Genomic DNA, 24781 nt, shown 5'->3' on the forward strand with positions numbered 1-24781 from the left:
ACTGAATATTCATTACCTTAAACTTGACAAACTTTTTAAGGTTAAAGTAGACAATAAAAATGAGTTAGTATTCCATTCAATGTTCAACCTGAAACAAAAATATTTTACATAAAGCCATAGGAAAGAGCAATAAAAATAAGTCACTAACGGGAGTCGGGCTGTAGCGCAGCGGGTTAAGCGCAGGTGGCGCAAAGCACAAGGACCGGCATAAGAATCCCGGTTCGAACCCCGGCTCCCTACCTGCAGGGAAGTCGCTTCACAGGCGGTGAAGCAGGTCTGCAGGTGTCTTTCTCTCCTCCTCTCTGTCTCTCCTCCTCTCTCCATTTCTCTCTGTCCTATCCAACAATGACAACAACAATAACTACAACAATAAAACAAGGGCAACAAAAAGGGAATAAGTAAAATAAATATTAAAAAAAAGAATCTTTAAAAAAAATAAGTCACTAACATTGTAAAATTGATCACTTTATTAGGATGAAGTAGAATGGAATAACTATTAACATGCAGAGGAATAAGCAATCAAAACATATAATTCAGGCTTGAAAAAATGGATCTATCCTAAATCAGTCAATATCAGAACCTAAGGAGAGCAATTCTGTCACTACCACTTAAAGTAAATCACTTTTAAATACACTATAGCTCTTTTAGACAGGTATCTTAAGAAATGGCTCTTTAACCATACTCTTGTACAAAAACAAAACCAAACTACTATCTGCTTGAAATCTCCACTCAGTAAAGATTGAATGATTTAAAGTTAGAACATTTCTTAAATCAATTTTCAAGCTACAATGAGTATTTCCATAAACAACAACAACAACAAAACAGATCAGTTAAAGCAACTTAGCCAGGGCTAAGAAGATAGAGATGGGAAACATGTAACAACCAGTAGCGAAAGTGATTTTCAGTGCAGGGTAACAACACAGTTTCTTGAAAGGACTACAAAAAATAAATGGAAACAAGTCATTGTTTATTCAACGTATTTTTGTTTATAGCTTTCAAGTCATCATACTGAGTATTGTGAGCAAAAGGAACATTTTGAACTGACAGCAGCCATTATGATAACACAAAGTCCATTTGTCAAAAAGTTTTAACACTAAAGTTTTAACACTAAAAACAAATCCTGTACAAGCCTTACAGCAAACTCACAGAATACAGTATGCTCATAATTTTGAAATTACAATATTCTGAGGGAGTAAATAGCAATATGGCTATGCAAAGAGACTCTCAGGCCCAAGGCTCTGAAGTCCCAGGTTCAATCCTTGCACCACCATAAGCCAGAGCTGAACAGTGCTCTGGTATATATAAAGAATGTCAGTGCGTGCAATGTTCTTTATATGTTGAGTTGAATATTAGATAAGATCTTCTGCAACTGTGGTGTCAAAAATCTGATAGCAAATTTGTTGTTCTGTTCCACTTGTGACATTGTATGACTTGATGAAGCATTCTAACCACGGATATGCATCTACAAAGAGAAAACAAGCTATTTAACCACTGAAAATTAATAGTAACTCTAAAATATGTATTTACACATAGAGTTTTGCTCAGAGAATAAACTCAATATAGTATGAAAAGAAAACAAATATACTTAACAAGACTAACATCTACTTTTCCAAATACACATCGGATTTATGCTATTGTTTTGTAGCAATCCCAACTAATTTCTATTTGTCCCCAGCAACAGAAAAAAAAAAAATCAATTACATATGAGGCTTTTAAATGTTTAATAGCTAAGATACTAAGCCATTTCATCCCCATTTTCATTTCTATCTTTCCTGTTGGTTTCTCACTGACCTTGTTTATTTTTTTTTTAATTTGCTTTTTATTTATAAAAAGGAGACATTGACAAAACCATAGGATAAGAGGGGTACAACTCCACACAATTCCCACCACCAGCTCTCTGTATCCCATCCCCTCCCCTCCCCTGAGAGCTTTCCTATTCTTTATCTCTCAGGGAAGTATGAACCCAAGGTCATTGTGGGATGCAGAAGTTGGAAGGTCTAGCTTCTGTAATTGCTTCCCTACAAAATGGAGTACCCCCCAACTCTTCATCTGCACTATTCCAGCCTTTAGGTTCATGATTAGTCAACAATTTGTTTTGGCTTTGTATGCTAACTCTCTTTTCAGCCACCAGGTTCCAGATGCTACCATGATACCAACCAGACTTCCCTGGACAGATGACACCACCAATGTGTCCTGGAGCTCCAATTCCACAGAACCCCACCCCACAAGGGGAAGAGACAGGCTGGGAGTGTGGATCGACCTGTGAACACCCATGTTCAGTGGGGAAGCAATTACAGAAGCCAAACCTTCCACCTTCTGCATCCCACAATGACCATGGGTCCATACTTCCAGAGGGATAAAGAATAGGAAAGCTATCAACGGAGGGCATGGGATACGGAGTTCTGGTGGTAGGAATCGTGTGGAGTTGTACCCCTCTTATCCTATGGTCTTTTCAGTGTTTCCTTTTTATAAATAAATAATTAAACAAAAAATATATAGGCTCTCTCTTACACTGCTGTTAAATAGATTAAATACTTGAGAAAAGAGATAGCCGTAACGATCAAAATCCTACATTTAGGTATGGTGGTTATGATTCCAGAAAGGTCCATGCTTTGCTGGCTAATTTATCTTACAGAACCTCAAAAAATTTTGTAATTTTTTTTTTACTTCAGAAATTATGGTTTACATTTATTTTATCCCTTTCACCATTTCACTAAAAGGTAGATCATATAGTAGCCACACATGACTTAGTAATTTATTGGACTAATATTTCCAAGTTTTCAAACCTCTGAAGACCTATAGGTTGAACATATATTAGGTGGTATCTTCAACAAGGAGAAGAAGGAATGGGACTATTAAAATAAATTGCCTACCAATTTTTATTTTGGGGGGACAAAACATATCCATAATCATATCCACAGTTTGCTGAAAGTCATCATCAATTAGGACTTCTGATGCCGGAATTTGAAAGAATTTGTCCTTAAAAATTAGAGAAGGAAAAAAAATCTTTTCAAAGGTCATGACTAATATGAAAGCATTTTAATATTACATAATTAAAATAATATAATTTATTCTATCAAAATTATAGCATTCATAAACTAGAGTGGTAGCCTGAACTTAAAAAACGAGAGAGAGAGAGACAGACAGACCTGCAGCCCTGCTTCATCACTTGTGAAACTGCCCCCCTGCAGGTGGGGACCAGAGGCTTGAACTTAGGACTCTGTGCACTAGAATGTGTGTGCTTAACTAGGTGTGCCACCACCTGGCCCCTTATTATTATTCTCTTTGACTATAGGAACAAGATTAGTGCTATATTTAAGAGTATGGTATAATATATACTGATCTATTAAATTATTTCCTCTACTAGATTATAAACATGATATCTGCTTATGAAATGAAAGGAACTGTGATTACTCACTCATAGCTACATAGCCCTATCACAAATAATAGTACATCATAAGTATTCATTAAATACTTATCCAGTAGATGGATAACTTGCATAGACAGGAGAAAAATTCTCCACAACCTTAACCCAGAATCATTCCCATTGTGTGCAAAGATTAAAAAAATGAAGTTCTTCAAGATGTTTGGCCTTTGTCCTTGGCCTCCTTGGAAAGTTCTTAGAAAGTACTACTTGAAGGGCCAGGAGACAACTAGCCAGTAGAGCACATACTTCATCATATTTGAGGAGCAGGGTACCAGTCCTCAATAGCACCCTGGAGCACCGTGCACAGGGGAAGATTCACAAATCGTAGAGTGTTGCAGTGGTATCTCTTTCTCTCTGTCTCCCACTATTACTTCCTCTTTGTTTCTCCAAGATTGAAAGCAAAAATAAAGTGTCTGTTGAAAGTGGTGAAAATGCCCAGGAGCAAAGCCCACGAAGTTCTCTGCCTAATAACACTATCCTTATGTATTACAGATAGCTGGACAAAGATTGGGGCTGGGGAGTTTGAAACATGTGGTACTGCCAGCAAATATCTCCCTATAAAGTTCTTTTGTTCCTGCTAGCATAAACTATGGAGGCAAAGAAAAGTCTAGTGAAATTATTTAATGCCTACATGGTGAGTAGCTCCTTAGGAAGAACTACTGAATGGTATAAAGAAAGAATCTCTCCTCCCCAAATTTTCCTTATTCACACAGTGTCAACACAACAACAAAATGACAAAAAGGTTATCAGTGCATGACTTGTATTTTATGTATTCTTCTAAGTTCCCATAAAACTTCGTGGTGCACATAAATCAAAACCAGAAAAATTTCCCCACTTTTTTTACTCACAGAATCCATGAGATAGGCTTCCAATACACCTGTTCCATCATCAAGAGTGAATGTCATCACAAATACGTGTTGGAGGGGCACAATACCCAGTGCTAGCGATGGAAAAATATATCAAACCATATGAATCTTCTACCCTTAAAATCAAAGTGAACAAAATTTTGGGTCTGATAGTATATGCTAGTTTTATTGACTGAGATTCTTTAAGAGATAAAGAAAAACATACATATGCCTTTTGCTCAATAGCTATATAAGGACAAAAACTCAAAAGAAGCATTTTTTAAAAACCGAGTAATAACATAGTACATATTTAAGATAAAATGACATTTTGATAGAAAACATAAAAACTGATTCATGAAATGAAATTCCTAAGAGGCAGGGTGGTGGTATACCTGATTTATTTAGGTTATAGTGTGCAAGGATTTAGGTTAAAGACCCAGGCTGCCAGCTGCAGTGAGGAAGCCTCAGGAACAGTGAAACAATACTGCAGTGTATCTCTCATTCTCTCTATATCCCCCCTTCCCTCTCACTTTCTGTCTGTCTCTATTCAAAATAAATGAATAAGATGTATTTTAAGAAGTTGCTAACCCAGTGAAAAGCACTTTAAATGCCCAAATGACCTAAAACATGACAGTATGAAAGGTACCAATTATGATCTTTAACTGTACCAAGTAACAGTACATATAGCTATATTAAAACAGAAAGACACCAAACACATGTACTAATAAATAACAATGCAAATACACTTCAGGTTAGTAGACAGAATCCAATTTTAGGAAAACAAGTTTTCTCTATATTTTGAATTGGTCAAAGTACATCTGTAGTTTTCTTTCCAGTTTTGAATGCCAGACACTGAGATGACCATTGGAAAAGTGAATGTTTACTAAGGAAGGGAAATAAAGTAAAAGGGAATGTGAGAAGTGATGCCATCTGTTTTGTCAAAATTAAATTAAATTAAATTTTATCTACAACTTAAATTTTATCTAAAACTTAATGGGGTAGGCTTCTTTGCAAAGTGCTAAGCCCTTAGGACTGCAGAGGTTTTATGTCTAGACTAGATAGCCACAGTTAAGAATGTGATAAAAGAGATTCTTCTTCCAGTGACAGACTTTACTGGATAAAAAGACGGACATCTTCTTGAGAATCACTTCTTGAGAAACCCAAGATACTATGAGATGGAATAATTTTTCAGACTGTATTTATAAATATAAGTAACAATTAACTACACTTGATCTTAGCCAAAAGGCCGCAAAGCGATGTTAAGTAACGATTAACCATAGAAGGAATTACTTAATATTAAAATGTGAATTAGAAGATGCTGCAGTTACTTAAAGGTATGCTTGTAAATTTTAAATATTTACCTTATATTAGATCACAATCACTATGAATAGTTTCAAGAAAAAGTAAACTTTAACCCAATCTTTTCTCTGATTTCACTATACCAACAAATACTTAAATACAGCCTTACAGTAAGATCGCTTTACACAAGAACAGCTAACACTGCAGGACACAGAAATGTATCTAGCTGTTGAGGAGGTGGCTAAGTAAGCAGAATGGAGGAAGTGTATATGTGAGGCCGGGGGCTTGCTCTCTGACACTATATATGCTAGAACAAGGGACATGCTCTGCTTTCTTTTCTGCTATCACATAATAAAATAACATTTAAAAATGTATCTAACCTTCTGCCACAGAAGAGGGAATCCATGAAACTTTATCGGCCAGGGAACTTAGATTTTGTATTGGTTTCAAACTAGAACACTGTTTACATCTGAAATCAATTAAAGAAAACATTTAAATTTCATTCTAACATAAGACAGTTTTGCTTTTATATACTACAGCTTAAAATACTAAGTTATTAAATGTAAGTACAGTACCTCTTATAATAGGAAATACAAAGAGAATTATAAAAAGCTTATTTACAAAAGAATAAAGGAAACAGTCCAGAATAAATAATAAAAAAATTAAATAAGAGTATGGTTCCAGGTTCAGACTGTTCACTAATTATGATAATTTATTTATTCAGTAAAATAAAAAGGTTAAGTAGGTAAATTGTAATGATGCTTAATTTTGTGGTATCCTAAACAATATATAGTAGTCAGGGTATTAATTATATATGGTCAAAAAGAGAAAACTGAAGTTTTCTCAGAAGTCAGTAAAGAGAAAGTTTGGGGCAATGCATATATTTAGTATGTTTATAGTTAGAGGATCATAGTTTATCATACAGTACTTGAATTATCCTTCTTCGCTCTACTCTGCCTAAAGCCATACAAAACTTAAACTTACACATTATTTAAGTACAAGTAATTTATGCTTCTTATATGATCACAATATTTAAGACATGTTGAAAATTCACTTGAATGAAAATATAAAAACAAACATTCAAAAGGTTCATGGAGATTCACTTTTAGTAGCAATATGGAAAAAATAAAACTACATTAAATATCACAATTTCCTACTCTTCAAATACATAAAGGTTTCTTATTGTATTGAATACAAAAAAAGGTAACTGAATGAAGAACTACTGTTTTACAAAGGCTGTGATATTTACTAACTTTAGACACTGATGAAGTAAGTATACATATTAAAAGTTAAAGGAAAAATAAAAATTGAATAGGGAATTTTAAAAAATATTTATTCCCTTTTGTTGCCCTGGTTTTTTATTGTTGTAGTTATTATTGTCATTGTTATTGATTGATGGCATCATTGTTGGATAGGACAGAGAGAAATGGAGAGAGGAGAGACACCTGTAGACCTGCTTCACCGCTTGTGAAGTGACTCCCCTGCAGGTGGGGAGCCAGGGGATCGAACTGGGATTCTTATGCTGGTCCTTGTGCTTTGCACCACGTGCGCTTAACATGGTGCGCTTAACATGCTGCGCTACCACCCAACTCCTGAATAGGGAATTTATAATTCCCAAGGTAGTAAAAGAAAAAAGCAAATTAAGAATATGTTTATGAATCAATAAAATAGAATAGAAAATAAAAAAGCGAAATGCTAAGAAAAAAATGGTGTAGAAAACAAAACAGTAATAGTACACATGGATAAAAGAATATAAAATGTAGGAATAAAAAATATATATACACAGGTGTCTGTTAAGAAAACTATTAAACTATAGCCATATCATGTAATTACTATGCCTAATGAAATGTAAAAATAAAGAAATATGAAAGCAAGGGAAGAAGAAATTAAGATACCAATACTACCACCACCAAAAATGTGAGGAAAAAAACCTTTAGAATAAATAATTATGATTAGATATGGAGGTACTACACAAATAATTCACTTGAAAATAATTCACCTGAAAGATAAAATAATGAACCTGAATGAACTCTATCAAAATGAATAATGCAAAAACTCACAAAATAAAAGGTCACCAAGCCACAGTAACAGGGGAATTATAAAATAAGAATTATAAAAGATGGTTAACAGAAAAAATTAAAAAGGAACAACAAGTGGTGAGTCTTATTAACAAACTGGTGTAGGACACAAAATATTAAAACCTGAACATTTGCTTTTGAAATATCTGTACAATATATTCAAAATGTGAGTGTAGATATTCTAGAGTAAAACAAAGCAAAACAAATCTCATTGTCTCTACGAAATACATATAATAGAATATAATCTAAATCATATATTTTAATATTGTAAAATGCATGTATTTCATTGTTTAAAAGTGTAACTAAATAAAACTTGGGTCACAGAAGAAAGTATAATAAAAAGTATAAACATTTATAAATGAATATATATATATATATATCCACACACACATACATATATATATATATATATATATATATATATATGAACAATCTTGAGTTAGAGGTATGATTACTTCGTAGAAGAAATTATAGACTTAAGACAAATACTAAAAAATAAAAACTGGTGCCAGGTGGTGGCACACCTGGTTAAGAGCTCACATTACAGTGCAGAAGGACCAGGGTTCAAGTCCCGGGTCCCTACATGCAGGGGGAAAGCTTCATGAGTGGTGAAGCAGGGCTGTAGGTACCTCGCTGTCTCTCTCCCTCTCTGCCTCCCACCTCCCCTCTCAATTTCTCTCTGTCTCTATACCATAATAAATAAATAAAACATAAAAAATAAAAATAAAAACCAATGGAGTGGGGAACACAGCATAATGGATATAGAAACAGACTCTCTTGCCTGAGGCTCTGAGGTACCAGGTTCAATCCCTTGCACCACCTTATGTCAGAGCTGAGCAGTGCTCTGGTACAATAAGTAAATACATAGATAAATAAATAAATAACAATGTATTAAGTGAGCTAGCAGCTCAAAAATGTTTGAAAAAGCATTAAAATAAAGAAAAAGTTAAAAACACAAGTCTACTACTTTGACAATTAAGTAAAAATATGGATGCAAATATTAATTCAAAAACATACAATATGGAATCACTTCTCAGCCATCTAATTGAGATGTAGCAAAAACATACAATGTGGAGATTTAAACATTATCAGAAAGTACCAAGGGCAACTGTACAAATGAAGAAATGTCAATAAGCTTAAATTGAAAAATAAATGAGTTTTCAAGGAAAACTTGTAAACAGATTCTATGGTAAACACAAAATCTTAACATCTTAACAGAAGTGTAACTATTGGGCCAGAAAAATATCTAACCAAGTAGAGATATTTTTCAAAAGTTTTCATTCCCCCATCCCCAAATTCTCAGAAATGTAAACATACCCATAGTGATGTATTTTTGCTTGTATAAGGAATGGTGCTGAAAGGTTGAGGACTTCCAGGTCTTCCAGACCAGATTTCACAGGAATTACACTATGAAATGTTTTTGAGAGTTTGTGGATTTCACTGAGTGTACCTCCTATTAAACAAATAATAGTAAATCCTTAGCACAAACATAAATAAATGAAAATGAAGAACCAATAAGTAACAAATGAGGTATGCTAAAAGACTAAGGAGATTAACCTAAAATGACATTTTTTAACAGTTTTTGTTTGTTTGTTTTGTTTTAGTGTGACTATGTTGATTTATAAGACTGCGATGGTCAGAAGTTTCAGTAAAATCTCACATCTGGCCATAACATGTATCAACACACCCTCCACTGCCTTATCATGTTCCTTTACCATAGGATACTGCCCTTGGCCCATTTTATCCTCTTTCTGCTTCCCTCCTTTAGGATGGGATACAGAGTTCTGGTGGTGGGAATTGTGTGGAGCTGTATCCTTCTTATCCTATGGTTTAGTCTATGTTTCCTTTTCATAAATAAAAATTTTAAAAAAAGAAAACGAAAAAAGAATCAGCCCTTCTGCAATAGACCTGAAGTCTATTGGTGCAAAGCGCAAGGACTGGCATAAGGATCTCGGTTGAAGCTCCCCATTCCCCACCTGCAGGGGGTTCTCTTCACAGGCAGTGATGCAGGTCTGCAGATGTCTATCTTTCTCTCCTCTTCTCTTCCTTCCCCTTCTCTCGAGATTTCTCTCTGTTCTTTTTTTTTTTTAATATTTTATTTATTCCCTTTCTCTGCCCTTGTTGTTTCCTTGCCCTTGTTGTTTCACTATTGTAGTTATTATTGCTGTTATTGATGTTGTCATTGTTGGATAGGACAGAGAGAAATGGAGAGAGGAGGGGAAGACAGAGAGGGGGAGAGAAAGATAGACACCTGTAGACCTGCTTCATCTCTTGTGAAGCGATGCCCCTGCAGGTGGGGAGCTGGGGGATCGAACAGGGATCCTTACACTGGTCCCTGCACTTTGCGCCACCTGCGCTTAACCCACTGCGCTACCACCCGACTCCCGATTTCTTTCTGTTCTATCCAACAACATCAACAATAATAACTACAACAATAAAACAAAGGCAACAAAAAGGAATAAATACTTTTTAAAAAAATCTTTAAAAAAAGAGAAAGAATAAAACAAATAATGTCCAACCCAGGGAGCTTCCATTAATTCTAATAAGGAAATAAATCTACAAATGAAGAGACACAACTAAAATATAAGAAGTTTCTGTTGGGAGTTTATAGATATAGTAGGCAATACAATCCCTTTAAATATGTGAGTAGTGTGTTGGCACACTTAGTAGAATGGCCACAATACCATATGTGAGGACTCTATTCAAGCCCTGGCCCCACCTGCAAGGGGACAATTAGGTGAGTAGTGGAGTGGTTCCCCTTCTTCTCGGTTGCTTCTCATTGTTTTTAGCCTCTATTAAGAAAGAACAAAGATAGAAGAAGAAAATAGCACATAGAAGTGGTAGAGTTGTGAAGGCACTGAGCCACAGAGCTAACCCTTCATTAATTATGTATGGCTAGTGAATCAGAAAAATGGGCGGCAACATGTGGGTGCTCATTAAATAATTTGTGTGACTTGATGATTAAAGGGGACTACAGGTTTAATGCTGATGATACAGAACAGAAATTCTCAAGAGGAAAACTGGGGTAGAAAAAAGACAATTAGATAAACTGATTTAGAACAGCTACTGGCAGTTCAGTATTGCTGGAGAGTGAGAGGAAAATTGAGAATAGTACCCTAACAAAGCACTCTGGGGAAGGAGTGATAAGGATGGAACTGAGCGGTGCTGGGGTTATAGTGCATGATGATGGAAAAATATTTAGGTTAAGGGAGAGATCTTGCAGATACCTAAACAACTATCATGGGAGGTCAGATGCTGTACTTAAGTGTCAACAACTATACTGTAAACCATTACCCCACCCCCCCACCCATAAAGTGGAAAACAAATAAATGAAATTGGGAAATGGTAAAAAATTTTACAAGATGATTGGTAACTAGATAAAAATTTAGAGCTAAGGGAATTTCTTTATTTAAGATTTCTTTGGGCCCTCAATGCCAGTTTGGTTTCACATAAACCATTGCTAGGAGAATGATACCATAAAATAACCCTAAGGTATACCTCACAGTCTTAAACTACTAGAATAGCTCTTGTAGAACTTCAGAGAGTCACAGCTTTCTTTTATGTTTTGAATATACAAATACTCTTGTTCCAGTTGTATGTGTGTGTATGTGCAGGTGCGTGTGTCCATGTTTTTGTTGTTATATATATCTACTTGTTGAGACAAAAATCTTTACCAAATAAGACAACTGATCAAGAAGAGGTTAAGTATCTTAAAGCACTAATATATACACTGTGAACGTAAGGGAACAGACAATTGCATATAATGCTAAGGCACATTTGCATTCCATGAAATTTTACTACGTAATTGAGCAACATTTCTTTAGGTCCCTGTTCTCCCGTAATTATACTTTTTCCAGGGCAGATGAAATTTTGTCACAGAGTTACTAGGCTAACAAGCAGGAAATAATTTATTTCTACCCTTTACATATACTGGTAAAGACATTACATTTTCTTGGTGCTTCATTCTTCTCAAAGAAAAAAAAAAGCAACAACTCATACAGTTGTGACGATTAAATGAACATATAAAAATCAATCAAAATGGTTTCTGGTATAAAGTAAATGTATTAAAACAGAGAAATCTATGATGACAATGTTTATATACATGTATATTTGTGTTTTTTTTTCTAAAATGACTACACACTACTTTATAGGCGTGTCGGTAATAAAGGCAATCTGAACTCACTTCAGGATCAGTTCATGCATAAAATGAAACTAAAATCTTCCCTAAGGCAAATTCAATTTTTTTTATTCAAAAAAATATTATCAAAGAAGAAAATCTAAAGACAAATAAACAAAAATTCTGGAACTTAAAATTTGGCATGGGAATCATGTTAGATAAACATTAAGACAAAAGTGGGACGGAATACAGAAATAAACATGATTCAAAATTATATTCTTTTAAAACATGTTAGGCTAACCTGCCTGATTCCACTATCATAGATGACTTTCAATCTATTTTAATGAAACAACAGTGACATCCAGAGGCCAAACAGCAGCAGCTGTTCTTAGTAAGCAGCCAGTATTATTCTGCTCAATAATCAGCTTGGATCTGATTACACTGTACGCAGGTTTTCAGAAAGATGGACAGATGCAAAGACAAAGTGCAATTTAGTTACGTGTATTTACTTATGTACATTTGTCATTATTACATAAAATATATTCCATTTTATGACATTTAAATTAATATTTTGACTTTGTATGTACTAGGTTGCCTTTATATTTAACCATACTTACAGACACAAGCAAAGGTTATATTCTTTTTTTTGTTTTTTTAGTATTTAGTATTTACTTGTAAAAAGGAAACACTGACAAAACCATAAGATAAGAGGGGTACAACTCCACACAACATATACTCTATGTTTCACCTGAGGAAGATGGGTCTGAAATCGAGGCAGGTTGGAACGTTCCTACTCATGACCACAGAATGTGAGCTCAGATCTACAGGGATGCAGAGGTCACATAGACTCCTAAGCTGAATATGAGCCCCAGATCAGATCAAATCGATGGGATTTACAGTCAACAATATTTATACACCTTTCCCATATTTGGGAGCTATTCTCTTCCTTGATCCAAAAAGTTATATTCTAATAAACAGTACTTCACTTTAAGCTTACCTTCAACTAAAATTAGACAGTCATTTGAAAGTGGGAGAATACCACTATTTTTAATAAAATGGACAGCTACTTTTCGTTGGCCTTGATCTGTAGTGCTCCAGACTTTTGAGTCATATAATGACGTATTTTGTAGCTTGGCATCTGGGGTTTTAGTTGCACCCTCTTGTAAAATTATATCCAAATCATCCGCACTTGGAACTTCTTGCCTAAAATCATTGACAATAACAAGTAGTCAGTTTAAGCTTGGAATTCCAATTTAATAACTAACTATAAAACTTGTTTATCTGCAGATGAGTAGACTACTATTTTTTTATTGCTACCAAGGCTATAACTGGGGCTCTAGGAATCCACTGCTCCTGGAGGCCTTTATATCCCCCCCCCACAAACACCCTCCCCCTTACTTTTTATTTGATAGGACAGAGAGGAACTGAGGGTGTGAAAGAAAAGGAGAGAAAGAGAGACACGTGTAGCCTTGCTTCACTGCTTGTGAAACTTCTGTCCTGCAGGTGGGGACTGGGGTGTTGAACCTGAATCACTGTGCATAGTATAACATGTTCACTCATATGGGTGCACCACAGCTAGGCACCTGAAAACTGATTTTTAAATATGGAGATAATTCATTTTGCATATTAAATTACTTGTATTTAACAAAATGCTATTTGGTTGGGGGGGGGGAGCTGCTGCAAACAAAGGAGTCAGGCAGGCTCTAAGCCCTAGCAATAACCCTGCAGAAAGGAAGGATGGAAGGAAGGATGGAAGGAAGAAGAAAAATGACAGACATACTGAGATATTTCATAACTAGGTTACATTAACCACTGCCAAATTCCCTGTCTGGTTTTGTGATGTCAAGTTTACTGATGATTTTTAGCACCTATTTCTTCTTCTCCCCTTCTGCTTTTATTTATTTATTTATTGTTTGCCTCCAGGGTTATTGCTGGGGCTCAATGCCTGCACTATAAATCTACTGCTCCTGCAGGTCATTTTTCCCCATTTTTTTGTTGCTCTTGTTGTTGCGCTTGCTGTAGTTGTTATTGTTGTCAAGCTGTTGTCGTTGCTGGATAGGACAGAGAGAAGTGGAGAGAGGAGGGGAAGACAGAGAGGAGAGATAGACACCTGCAGACCTGCTTCACCACTAGTGAAGCAACTCTCCTACAGGTGGGGAGCTGGGGGCTCGAACTGGGATCCTTACGCCGGTCCTTGTGCTTTGTGCCATATGCGCTTAACCCGCTGCGCTACTGCCCAACACCCCCCTCATTTTTTTTTTTTTTTAAAGAATGGTTAACTTCTTGGCATGTATAGGAGGAATAGTAGACTCCCTGCTCTCACTCCAGTAAATACCTACTTGCAACCTAAATAATCTCACTTTCATGGGGGATCTGATTTATAAATCATTATCTATCTCTATTCACTTTCACCAACAATATTATCACAAGAAATTATCACAAGATAATTTCAAGTTCATGTGGAGTAAGAAGATTGTCTCCTATTTTATTTAAGAAGATTTGAAGGTCAAAGAGAAAATCATATATTAATGAGAGGAAATATATGTGCATTTCCTTACAGAATCGTATCAGTACATATATGCAGGAATAAATATATATACACACACAAATAATGGAGATAGTCATATATATTTATACATGGTAGCTAGTGAAAACTTGATTAATGGTATCAAATATATACATTGATCTTACCTATTACTAGTTACTAGGGATTACTATTACTACTGCCTATTACTAGTTACTAGGGATTTTATATTCTTAGGGGAAAATAAATTGTATAAAAATAATTAAAAACAATGTTCAGAATGTGTATTGAGCTTACTAATAAGTATATAATCATTGCAATCTCATATATATTAATACATTTATAAAACAATTTATATTTAAAATTAAGACTCTAAGAAACTGAGAAATTCTCAGCGTATGATAACAATCTGTATCTACTATAATAGTTGTTAGTCAGTAAAACATATTTATGACAAAAATTTCCATATTGTTTAATCAGAAAAAATTAATCAGTTATTGTTTAGTTAAGAATTTTATTTAATAAGTTTACTTTGTGAATTTTTTTATTAATAATGACTGACAAGACTGTGGGATAAAAGGGGTACAATTCCATATAATTTCCACCACCAGAGTTCTGTATTCCATCCCCTACATTATAAGGTTCCCTATTCTTTATCCCTCTGGGAGTATAGATCCAACATTATGGTGTTTAGAAGGTGGGAGGTCTGGCTTCTGTAATTGCTTCTTTGCTGGACATGAGCATTAGCAGGTAGAGAACCCTTACAAGGCTAGAAATGGACCTTAGGACTCAGTAATTCCTTTCCTAGGCATATATCCTATAGAGGTTTTTTTTTTTTTTTTTTTTTTAATGGAGCTGGGAAGATAGCTTAGAATTACAGAACAGGACTTGCATTCCCAATACTCCTGAGACCCAAGGTTTAATCCCTGGCAGGACTATATGTCAGATACTAGCAGTGATCTGGTTTCCTTTTTTTATCCTTCTCTTATAAAATACTTAAATATTTAAAAAATATTTAAAACATTTTTTATAGTTGCTGGGGTGGTGACAAGCAATAAAGCTGTAAGTCTTGCAGTGTAAAGTCACTAGTTCAACACCCAGCACTGCATATGCTAAAATACTGCTCTGCTTTCTATCTCACAAGTAATTAAATTTTTAAGAAAGCTCCCCCATATATTTTCACATTTTACTATTATTTGCATTTATCAATTACTATAAATAGAAATTTTTATTATTGCCACTATTTAAAATCATGGATTTAGGGGGATATAGATAGCATAATGGTTATGCAAACAGATGGTAATGTGTGAGGTTCCAAGTCCCAGATTCAGTCCTGTGCATTATCATAAGCCAAAGCTGATCAGTGCTCTTGTAAAAAAAATATATATATATATATATTATATATATATATATATATGGATTTACATGGTTTTTTTTTTTTTTAAGAATCTAGTATTTTCCCTTAAAAAAAAGCACTACTCTTTCAAAATAAAATATACAAGTTACGATTGGTGTATTACACAAAAGTAAGACTCTGGGGTGGGAGGGAGGGTCAGGCCCTGGAAGACAGAGATGGTCCTTGTGGGTTTGAATTATTATGTGGAAAACTGAGAAATGTCACACATGTAGAAATTAATGTATTTTATTCTACTGTTGACTGTAGGCCATCAATTCCCCAATAAAGAAAAATAAAAAAACATACAAGTTATTAATTTCTTAACATTCATAAAGACATATACACAATGTTATGAAATTGAAACTTCTGCTATACTATAGAAAATACTTACAGTGAACGGCATTTAGGACAATAAAGTTTAACTGACTGAAAGAGTCTTCTGGGCTTATATGACCTCAGTTTTGCTCGGATGCGATACTGCTGAGGAGCTTTCTGTTTCAAAATAGCACATATAGGAGTTTTCTCCAAATACTGATGATCTGTAAGGACTACAAAGAACTTTATATTAAATTAGAATAATTTAGAAGAATCATAGGTATACTATGACATAAATTCTCCTGAATTAAATAGATAAAATAAAATTACAATAGTTTAAGGTGTATTACTTGTCAACTCTATGAATACAAGGGCTGTCTTTTTTCTAATGTTGTCACCAGGACTTCATTACTCTGGGTCAAGATTTTTAGACACCTGAGTAGTATCCCACTGTGTAAAAAAAAAAAAAAAACATATATATATTTGGCCACTCATCTGTCTTTGAACATATGGGCTGCTTTCAAGTTTTGGTGATTACAAATGTGTTGCTGTGAACACAGGTATGCATAGATCTCTTCTGATAGGCATGTTTCTTTTCTTTACATAAAGCCCTAAAAGAGAAATTGCAGGGTCATACAGTAGGTCTATTTCCAGTGTTCTGAGAAATCTCCAGACTGACTTGTAGACCCAAGGTATTAGATTGGACGCAAGTTTGTTTGCTTCTTTCTTTATTTGCCTCCAGGGTTATCGTTCAGTGCCTGTTCTGAGTCCACTGCTTCTGGAAGCCATTTTTCCAATTTTGATGTTCTTCTTGTTATTCTTATCATTGCAGTTGTTGTTGGATAGGGCAGAGAGAAATAGAGAGAGGAGGGAAAGACAGAGAGGGGGAGAGAAAGATAAACACTTGCAGACCTGCTTTACTGCCTGTGAAGTGACCACCCTGCAGGTGGGGAGCCAGGAGCTCAAACCTGGATCCTTACACAGGTCCTTGTGCTTCACACCATGAGCGCTTAAAGACCTAAGGTTTAATCCCTGGAAGGACCATATATATGCCAAAGACTAGCAGTGATCTGGTTTCTTTTTTTAATCCTTCTCTTATAAAATACTTAAATATATATTTTTAAATCTTTATTATTATTTTTCATAGTTGCTGGGGTGGGATAAGCAGTAAAGCTGCAATGCTTGCAGGGTATGATCAATTTACAACCCCACCAGCAATGCAATCTTAGATGGAACTGGAAGGCATTACTTTAACTGCAGTAAGCTGAAGAGAAAAGGACAGACACTTAATGATCTCACTTATAAGTGGGGTCTATATAAATTAGGGACAGGGAGGGAGAAACATAAGTGAAAATTAAACTGGGTATATGGTGTATTGCATCAAAGCAAGGAACTCTGGGGGAATGGAGGGGATAAGGAAGGGTGGAAGAGAATATATATACATGTGACAATGACTGTACTATAATAATCAGAACAAGATTTTCAGACAGAAAGAAAAACACAGCAAGAGACAGGAAGAGAGGGAGATATACCAGAATATAAGAGAGCAGGAACCTCCTGCTTCCTCTTTAGAGGCTCTATTTCCCACAGTCCTGGAATCTCTAGAGTAAAGTTCACTTTCCTGCATGCTTCACTCAATTCATACTAAATGATATTGCATCTGCCGATCCCAACCTAATCAACGCAATGAGTACCACTTCGGCATGTTTCACTTCAGACTTTGTCCAGAGATGTCAGGTAGAGACGTCAGACTTCAGCCTCATTAATCGGGTGAGACCTTTCCTTTCATAGCATTCTCTAATTCTATTCCAGGTGGTTCACTTCCTAACAAAGTCCCCAAACCTAGATATAGACCAGGTCCCGTGAGATAGAGCATATGTTCACATCTATCCATAAATTAGGCCAAAATATATACCTGAAAGCAAAAGTGCACAGTAGTCTGCAGTGAGTCAGTATAAAGTTCATAATGAAATAGTTTCTACTTAGAATTAGATACCCTCCTCGCCTACTTCCTATTACAGTTCTCTCACTCACTCCGAAGCTAACCATATCAGAGCAAGGACTGCAAAAGTTGGAAAAGGGCAAGAGACTGGCATACTTTAATGATGACTCTTTAGTCACTGTCAGGCCACCCCATCAGCTGGGGCCCTATTCGGGGAGTTCTGAGATTCCCAAACAGGCATGCTGGGCCTAGACCTTGAAGCTACTCTCTTCCCTGATCCAGCTTTCTGTTCCCTTTCCAGTCATGACATCATCTCCCCAGACAATAACTTGGATCCACCTGCATATCAAATTTCAGGCTCAGAGAAAAAAAAGCCCTTTTATAATATAACTAAAATATGCCTACTAGCTATCTACAAAATGGAGGACTCCCGCAACACTTCATCTGCACTATACCAGCCTTTAGGTCCATGATTGTTCAACAATTTGTTTGTATGTTAACTCTCTTTTCAGCCACCAGGTTCCAGATGCTAGCATGATGCTGACCAGAATTCCCTGGACAGACAAGCCCACCAATGTGTCCTGGAAATCTGTTTTCCCAGAGCCCCACCCTACTAGGGAAAGAGAGAAGCAGGCTGCGAGTATGGATCCACCAGTCAATGCCCATGTTCAGGGAGACACAATTATAGAAGCCAGACCTTCCACCTTCTGAATCCCACAATGACCTTGGGTCCATACTCCCAGAGGGATAGAGAATAGGAAAACTATTAGGGGAGGGGATGTGTGGAGTTGTTCCCCTCTTATCCTATGATTTTGTTAATGTCTCCTTTTTTCAAAAATAAAAAAAAAAGAAAATTACTTAGCTATGTGAAAGGGGGAGATAGGGAAAGTCTTTTTTTTTTATCATTTATAGGGTTAAATATTTATTATTTTTTTTGCTATCCTTGGTTTAAAGTAACAATCTTTACTCATCTTTTGTACTTTGCTATGTTTTCGAAGATGGAGCAGATACATAAATCTTACAAACCTTACAAGAGTGGAATAATAATTTTCTGTATTTTAACTACTAACCACAAATATGGGCTGGCTACTATATATATATATATATATATCCATATTTTTATATGGCCCTGCCTTCTCTTCCCCCTTTAATTTAGTAATTTTAATTCTGCCAATCTTATTGAAAAAACAAATCGTTTGTCCTAGAAGCAAATAATTAAGATTTGTGAGTAGAAAATAAAGTATATATGATTATTACACCAAAACAAAGAACACTGGGAAAGTAGAGGAAAGGAGAGAGGGTGGTGAGTGTGTTGAGGTTCTGATATATGATGGTGGAAAAGTTGGGGGTGAGAGTTTTGCAGACAGCTATTATGGAGAGCTGAGAAAGTGTACCCATGTGTCAGCAACTGTATTATAAAGCACTAGGCCCTCCTCTCCCAATAAAATTACATAAATAGTATACAGAACAGTATGAGTTTAAATATCAATAGTTTTTAATAAAGAAAATAACTGTTTATATATAATAAATGTTCTGGATATTGCTATACTATGTATGCACAGTATTAACAATCTTGAGAAAATTACTATACTGAATACCAATTCTTCAGAAGACTTAGGTGTTCTCTGATGTTGTTTCCAGATAAGTAATTTTGCATTTCTTCTGAAATAAATGTTTCTAAGATGTCTTTGTATAAGCAAAGCTTACTGAATTGAATTTTCTTTTAACAGAGTTAATTTATAAGGTCTAAAAGCCGTCATTTTAGAGGTTATACAAAGGTATACAGGAATTATAACTAGAATAAATTGAAAGTATTTGCAAAATGATTAAGAATTGAGATACAGATACTTATAAGAATAGAACAAACAAAATGTTGTTTTGTTTAATTAAAAATACAAGATTTATATTATCACGAAGTCAGAGATGAATTGTTAATATTATGTATTTTTTTGTTCCTTAAAATTATTTTTCTTTATTACTTTATTGGGAGGTTAATGGTTTACAAAAAAAAAAATGTACATGGAAAGTGAACATTTCCCCACATTTAGAGATAATTTCTCAAAGGCTCTTTTATCACTACTGTATACATACATTCCAAAGAACAAATTATTTCTTAATAATGTTCCACCTATGGAGTCACTGTGTCTTTCATTAAAAGAGAGAATTTATGTTCCATTGTGATACTTGTACTTAAAGCTTTAACAATGTAGTAAAACTGCATGAAGAAAAAAAATTAAATTAGAAGAAAAAAGAAAGCTTTATTTCTTTAAATTCCTACAATTTAGGGTTAGGAACATGTAAAATGGTAGAGGATGGAACTTACATGCAATGAAACCACAAAGTCCCAGGCTCAATGTAGTACATCACACCACAGATTTTACTATGCTCACTATTATACTCATTAAAAAAAATAAATAAACATGGTCTTACTTGTTGCTGACAGTTGTTGACATCTTTCAACCTCATACAGTGAAACTGAGCCAGAACCTATAAAGAAAAGGAAAAACAAATAATAGAGTTTTAAAATCCATTAAAAATGTAAAGTGGCACTGAAAATTATAAACCATTTCTGGAAAAAGCAGAAGAAAATCAAGTCTAAGAGTGAGATTTACTATGTCCATAGACAGAATATGTCATTATTAAGATATCAATTCTCTTCAAATTTGTTTGAAAACTTAAGTGTAATCCTAGTTAAAATGTCAGAGACTACTATAAAACAGACATGTAGATTCTATCACTCAAGTAGAAATGCAATGAATATGGACTATAAAATACAAAAAAAGAAGAAAAATTTCTTGAAAAAATTCTTGAAAAATTCTTGAATTCTTGAAAAATTTCTTGAAAAAGAAGAAAAATTTGCAGGAATTATGCTATTTTGCTTCAAGACTATCATAATCTAGACAACATGAATTAACAAAAAGACTAATCTATATCCATGGAATTAAACAGAAAACTCAGAAAAAACAAAAAAACAATTTACAATTACTTTAGATGTAAAGAAACCACATTTATAATTACTTTTAACTGCCAACGTATAACTTCAGTGAACTTTATTAGTATCTGTCATTCTGCAAGAAAACAATAGTGAACCTTAAAGCTAATAAGTAATAAAATATTATATGCAATATACACATGTATAGTCCCACATACAGAAAAATGGTAAAGAAGCAATCAGAAAACCAGGTAATGGATAGGGTAAAAGCAGACAATTCAAGCAGGGATTAATTATAAGGGGTTAGAATTACACCTTTCAAGTTTCTAAGCCCTCAGAGAATGGATCATCTTACATCTCCCAAATAGTAATAGGTCATATATATTGTTAATCTTTAACACAAACGATAGTGTTAGGAAAGGACATTCGTCTACACTATTAGTTACATATGTATCCTAAGGAATTTTGGGTATGTAATCTGGTAGCATCTATTAAAAATAAAAGATGTGCTTACTGTGATCCAACCACCCCAATTTTAGGACTTTCTTTTAGGTATGAAAGTTCTATTATTAGGGCTGAGGAAACAGCATAATGGCTATGTGAAAAAAAGACTTTCATGCCTGAAGTTCTGAGTTCCAGGTTCAATCCCCAGTACCACCATAAACCACACCTGAGCAGTGCTCTGGTCTCTCTCTCACTGTATTAGCATTCTCTCTGTAGCTCTTTCATTAATAAGTAGGTAAAACATTTTCGAGGATGCTACTAAAGCATTCTTTGCTAGTAAACTAGGAGCTATGCATCTGTCTACTAAGTGAAACAAGGCTGAATCAATAATCTTAGACACTTACAATAAAATATGTAAGTTTGAATAATATAAAATAGTCCAGAAAGAGATCTTTACTCTATAGTTGAAAAAAAAAAAAAAAAGAACTGCTGTAGCTTATGAAATAGTAGCACAATAAGATACTGAGTTTGGTCAATAACACTTCACAATATATTGCTCTGGTCTTGTTCTTAATGAAGAAATATAATCTCAAGAAAATAAATCTAAAAAGTGAAAGCAACTGGCATACTGTGGTTTTATGTTTGTGTGTTAAATAGAGAGAAAGGTTTATTTTTTTAAGTACAAAGGTTTACAATCATACCTGTTAGCATTACCTCAGAGGGTGTAAAGACATGTGAAGGGGATGTTATTTTCTATTGTGACAAGTTATACTTTTGAAATTTCAAATTCTTTATGAAAAGAGGAAATGATTTCAAAAATAATTACAAAAAATTATGTCTCTGAAAGGTTGTCAATTGAAATAAAGGAGACTCCTATTGGGGACTGAAGAAATTACAGATCACACTCACATGCCATCACTAAGGTACTAGGAAATGTGGACAGGTTTATGAGAGTGAGGACATTAATTGTAAATATGCACAAAAGCCCACAAAATATCATTTCAAGATGGGACTTCTTCATCTGTTAACAACTAACGAAAGCTGAGCAAATTAAATGACCCCTATTACTTAAATTCTGTTTCTTTTCTAAGACAAACAAAATCGACATCACAGGAGTACTGTCAAAATTAGATAATAATGCAGGCACTTCTACAACACTCATGTTAATTTTTATGTTTACCATTACTGCTAAAGAGAGAGGAAGCATTTGTGAAAAAGTAGAGTTACATTGTAAAAAAAAAAAAAAAAAAAAAAAACCATGAGAGACATAACCTAGAATATAGGTCCCAGAATGCACAGGTTGATATTAAGATAGAGTGGTAAGGAAAAATAACTTCCAGACTGAGTTTTAAAATTTAGACAGTAACGGCAAGAGGGAGGTACTTGCTTTGCTGTGCATGAGAACAGGTTCTAAACCAGCCCTTACCAATGGTGCTTCAATGGTGTGGTCTCTCTCTCTCTGTCTCTGTCACTGACTGTCTCTATCTGAAAAAATATGCCTGACTAGTAAAACACTCATGAAAACAACACAACACCAACAATTAAAATAGAATTTAGACTTAATAACCTATTCAAGTAGATAATCATGAATAATATAAATATAAAACCAGATGCTTATTAAAATCTTGAAGTCTGCCAGCCAGACTTCCCTGGATTGAAGACACCACCAATGTGTCCTGGAGCTCAGCTTCCCCAGAGACCCATCCTACTAGGGAAAGAGAGAGGCAGACTGGGAGTGGGTCCATGCTCCCAGAGGGATAGAGAATGGGAAAGCTATCGGGGGAGGGGGTGGGATATGGAGATTGGGCGGTGGGAATTGTGTGGAGCTGTACCCCTCCTACCCTATGGTTTTGTTAATTAATAAAAAAAAAAATAAAAAAAAAATCTTGAAACTACTGGATTTTCAGGGAACTCATGACATATTTTTTAATAGAAAATTCAACAAGGGCAACAAAGGGAAAATAAAAAAAGATAAAAAAAAAAGAAAAACACAGAAAATTATATCATGGCTTTCCTGACAACCCGATACTTGACTTGACTAATTTAATAAAGACAGGGAACCATGCATACCTTTAAACCATGCATGATTCAAAAGCATTTGGGCTGTTTGAAACAAAGCAGCAAGAACTATTAAAAACTTGGAAGCAAAAATAACATTTTAAAATTAAAAAAATGCTCTCTCACACACATGTACTACAGATGAATTCCTACCACCAAATTTCAAATTGCTATCATCAAATTAAGAAAAGAATAATATTTACTTTTGCCTAGGAGACAGACAGTAATTCTGGGAGTCCCTTCACAATGGGGGCCAGGCAGTGGCACACTTGGCTAAGCACACACATAACAATGAACACGCATTTAATGAAAAAGAGAAAGAGGAAAAGTCAAAGATAAAATGATATTAAAGAGTACTAATATTATAAGCTAACCTTACTTGAAACCGTTGGAAAGCTGTCTTCAAGTTCTGATTGAAGGATCACATCTGAACACTGAGTGGCTGTCAGATCTACAGATTCTAAAACCCTGAAGTTGAAAGAATAGAATTTCAAACTGTGAAATTCAAAGTCAATGAGATCAGTTTAGCTTTAACTATAGAAACCAAGAATTCATTGACAATGTACAAAAAAAGGCTATGTGTATGCTAAAACATCTGTTACTTATTTTCATGAGGTACAGGCATTTTAGAAAGTCATTACTTTTTTTTCATGGCAGGATTAAATATATTTGAAATCCTAAATATTAATCAAGTGTTCCAAACATTAGCTAAGCTCCAGTTTCCACTGCTGTTGCTTTACTTGGAAAATACAGTAAATGGTAGAAGAGCGAAAAGAGCAACAGGTAAATATAAGAGCATAAGTAACTATTGGAAATTTGAGATTATAACCACAGTTTTGCTATTTTGCCCTTGGAACTCATGGTCACTGCATTTGCTTCATTTTGTTCATTTATTTAAAAAACAGGTAATTACAAAGATTAGGAAGATCATTTACAAGGAGAAATTATCAGATTCCCCACCCTAGCCCCCCAAAACCTATCTTATACATTAGTTTAATGCTATATATATATATAGCTTACTTTTTTAGCTGGTCTACATCAGAGTTAGTTTCTTGGAGGACTCTGATTCCCCGACCATAACTGGTACCTCCATGGAGATGAAACTCCAGGGCTAACAATGTGGCCTGGTTCTCTGAATTCACTGACTGAAGTTTTGTATGGAGGCTATAAATCCTAATAAAGCTTCCAACCTACAAAAATCATTTATTGTTTAGAACACAGAGGAAAAAATGAAATAAGTCTTACTATCCAAGTTATTTAACAACTACTATGACACGTCAATTTATGGATGTGGTTAATCAGAAAGGATAACTGGGATGATAACACTGGTGTGTACTACCTATCAGCTTCAAGGATATAGGATCAAAATCTAAACATTTTTATCCATATATATCCATGTGTCTT

General features: G+C 34.7%; 1 protein-coding gene across 3 annotated transcripts in view; it reads right to left on the minus strand.

Annotated features, from left to right (window-relative positions):
• Positions 1-444: 444 nt before the first annotated feature.
• POT1 (protection of telomeres 1) overlaps positions 445-24781 on the minus strand; it is an 82459-nt gene continuing 58122 nt past the window's right edge. For all 3 annotated transcript variants that reach the window (XM_007538040.3, XM_060196517.1, XM_060196518.1), the window contains 10 exons: positions 24398-24567; positions 23757-23845; positions 20374-20430; positions 16078-16234; positions 12764-12969; positions 8967-9102; positions 5952-6040; positions 4276-4367; positions 2874-2979; positions 445-1462 (listed from right to left, as the gene is read on the minus strand). In XM_007538040.3, the coding sequence (XP_007538102.2) occupies positions 1350-1462; positions 2874-2979; positions 4276-4367; positions 5952-6040; positions 8967-9102; positions 12764-12969; positions 16078-16234; positions 20374-20430; positions 23757-23845; positions 24398-24567 (1215 nt within the window). In that variant the 3' untranslated portion in view covers positions 445-1349. The remainder of the gene's footprint in view (positions 1463-2873; positions 2980-4275; positions 4368-5951; positions 6041-8966; positions 9103-12763; positions 12970-16077; positions 16235-20373; positions 20431-23756; positions 23846-24397; positions 24568-24781) is intronic.

Source organism: Erinaceus europaeus, chromosome 8, assembly GCF_950295315.1.
Source record: "Erinaceus europaeus chromosome 8, mEriEur2.1, whole genome shotgun sequence".
NCBI lineage: Eukaryota > Metazoa > Chordata > Mammalia > Eulipotyphla > Erinaceidae > Erinaceus > Erinaceus europaeus.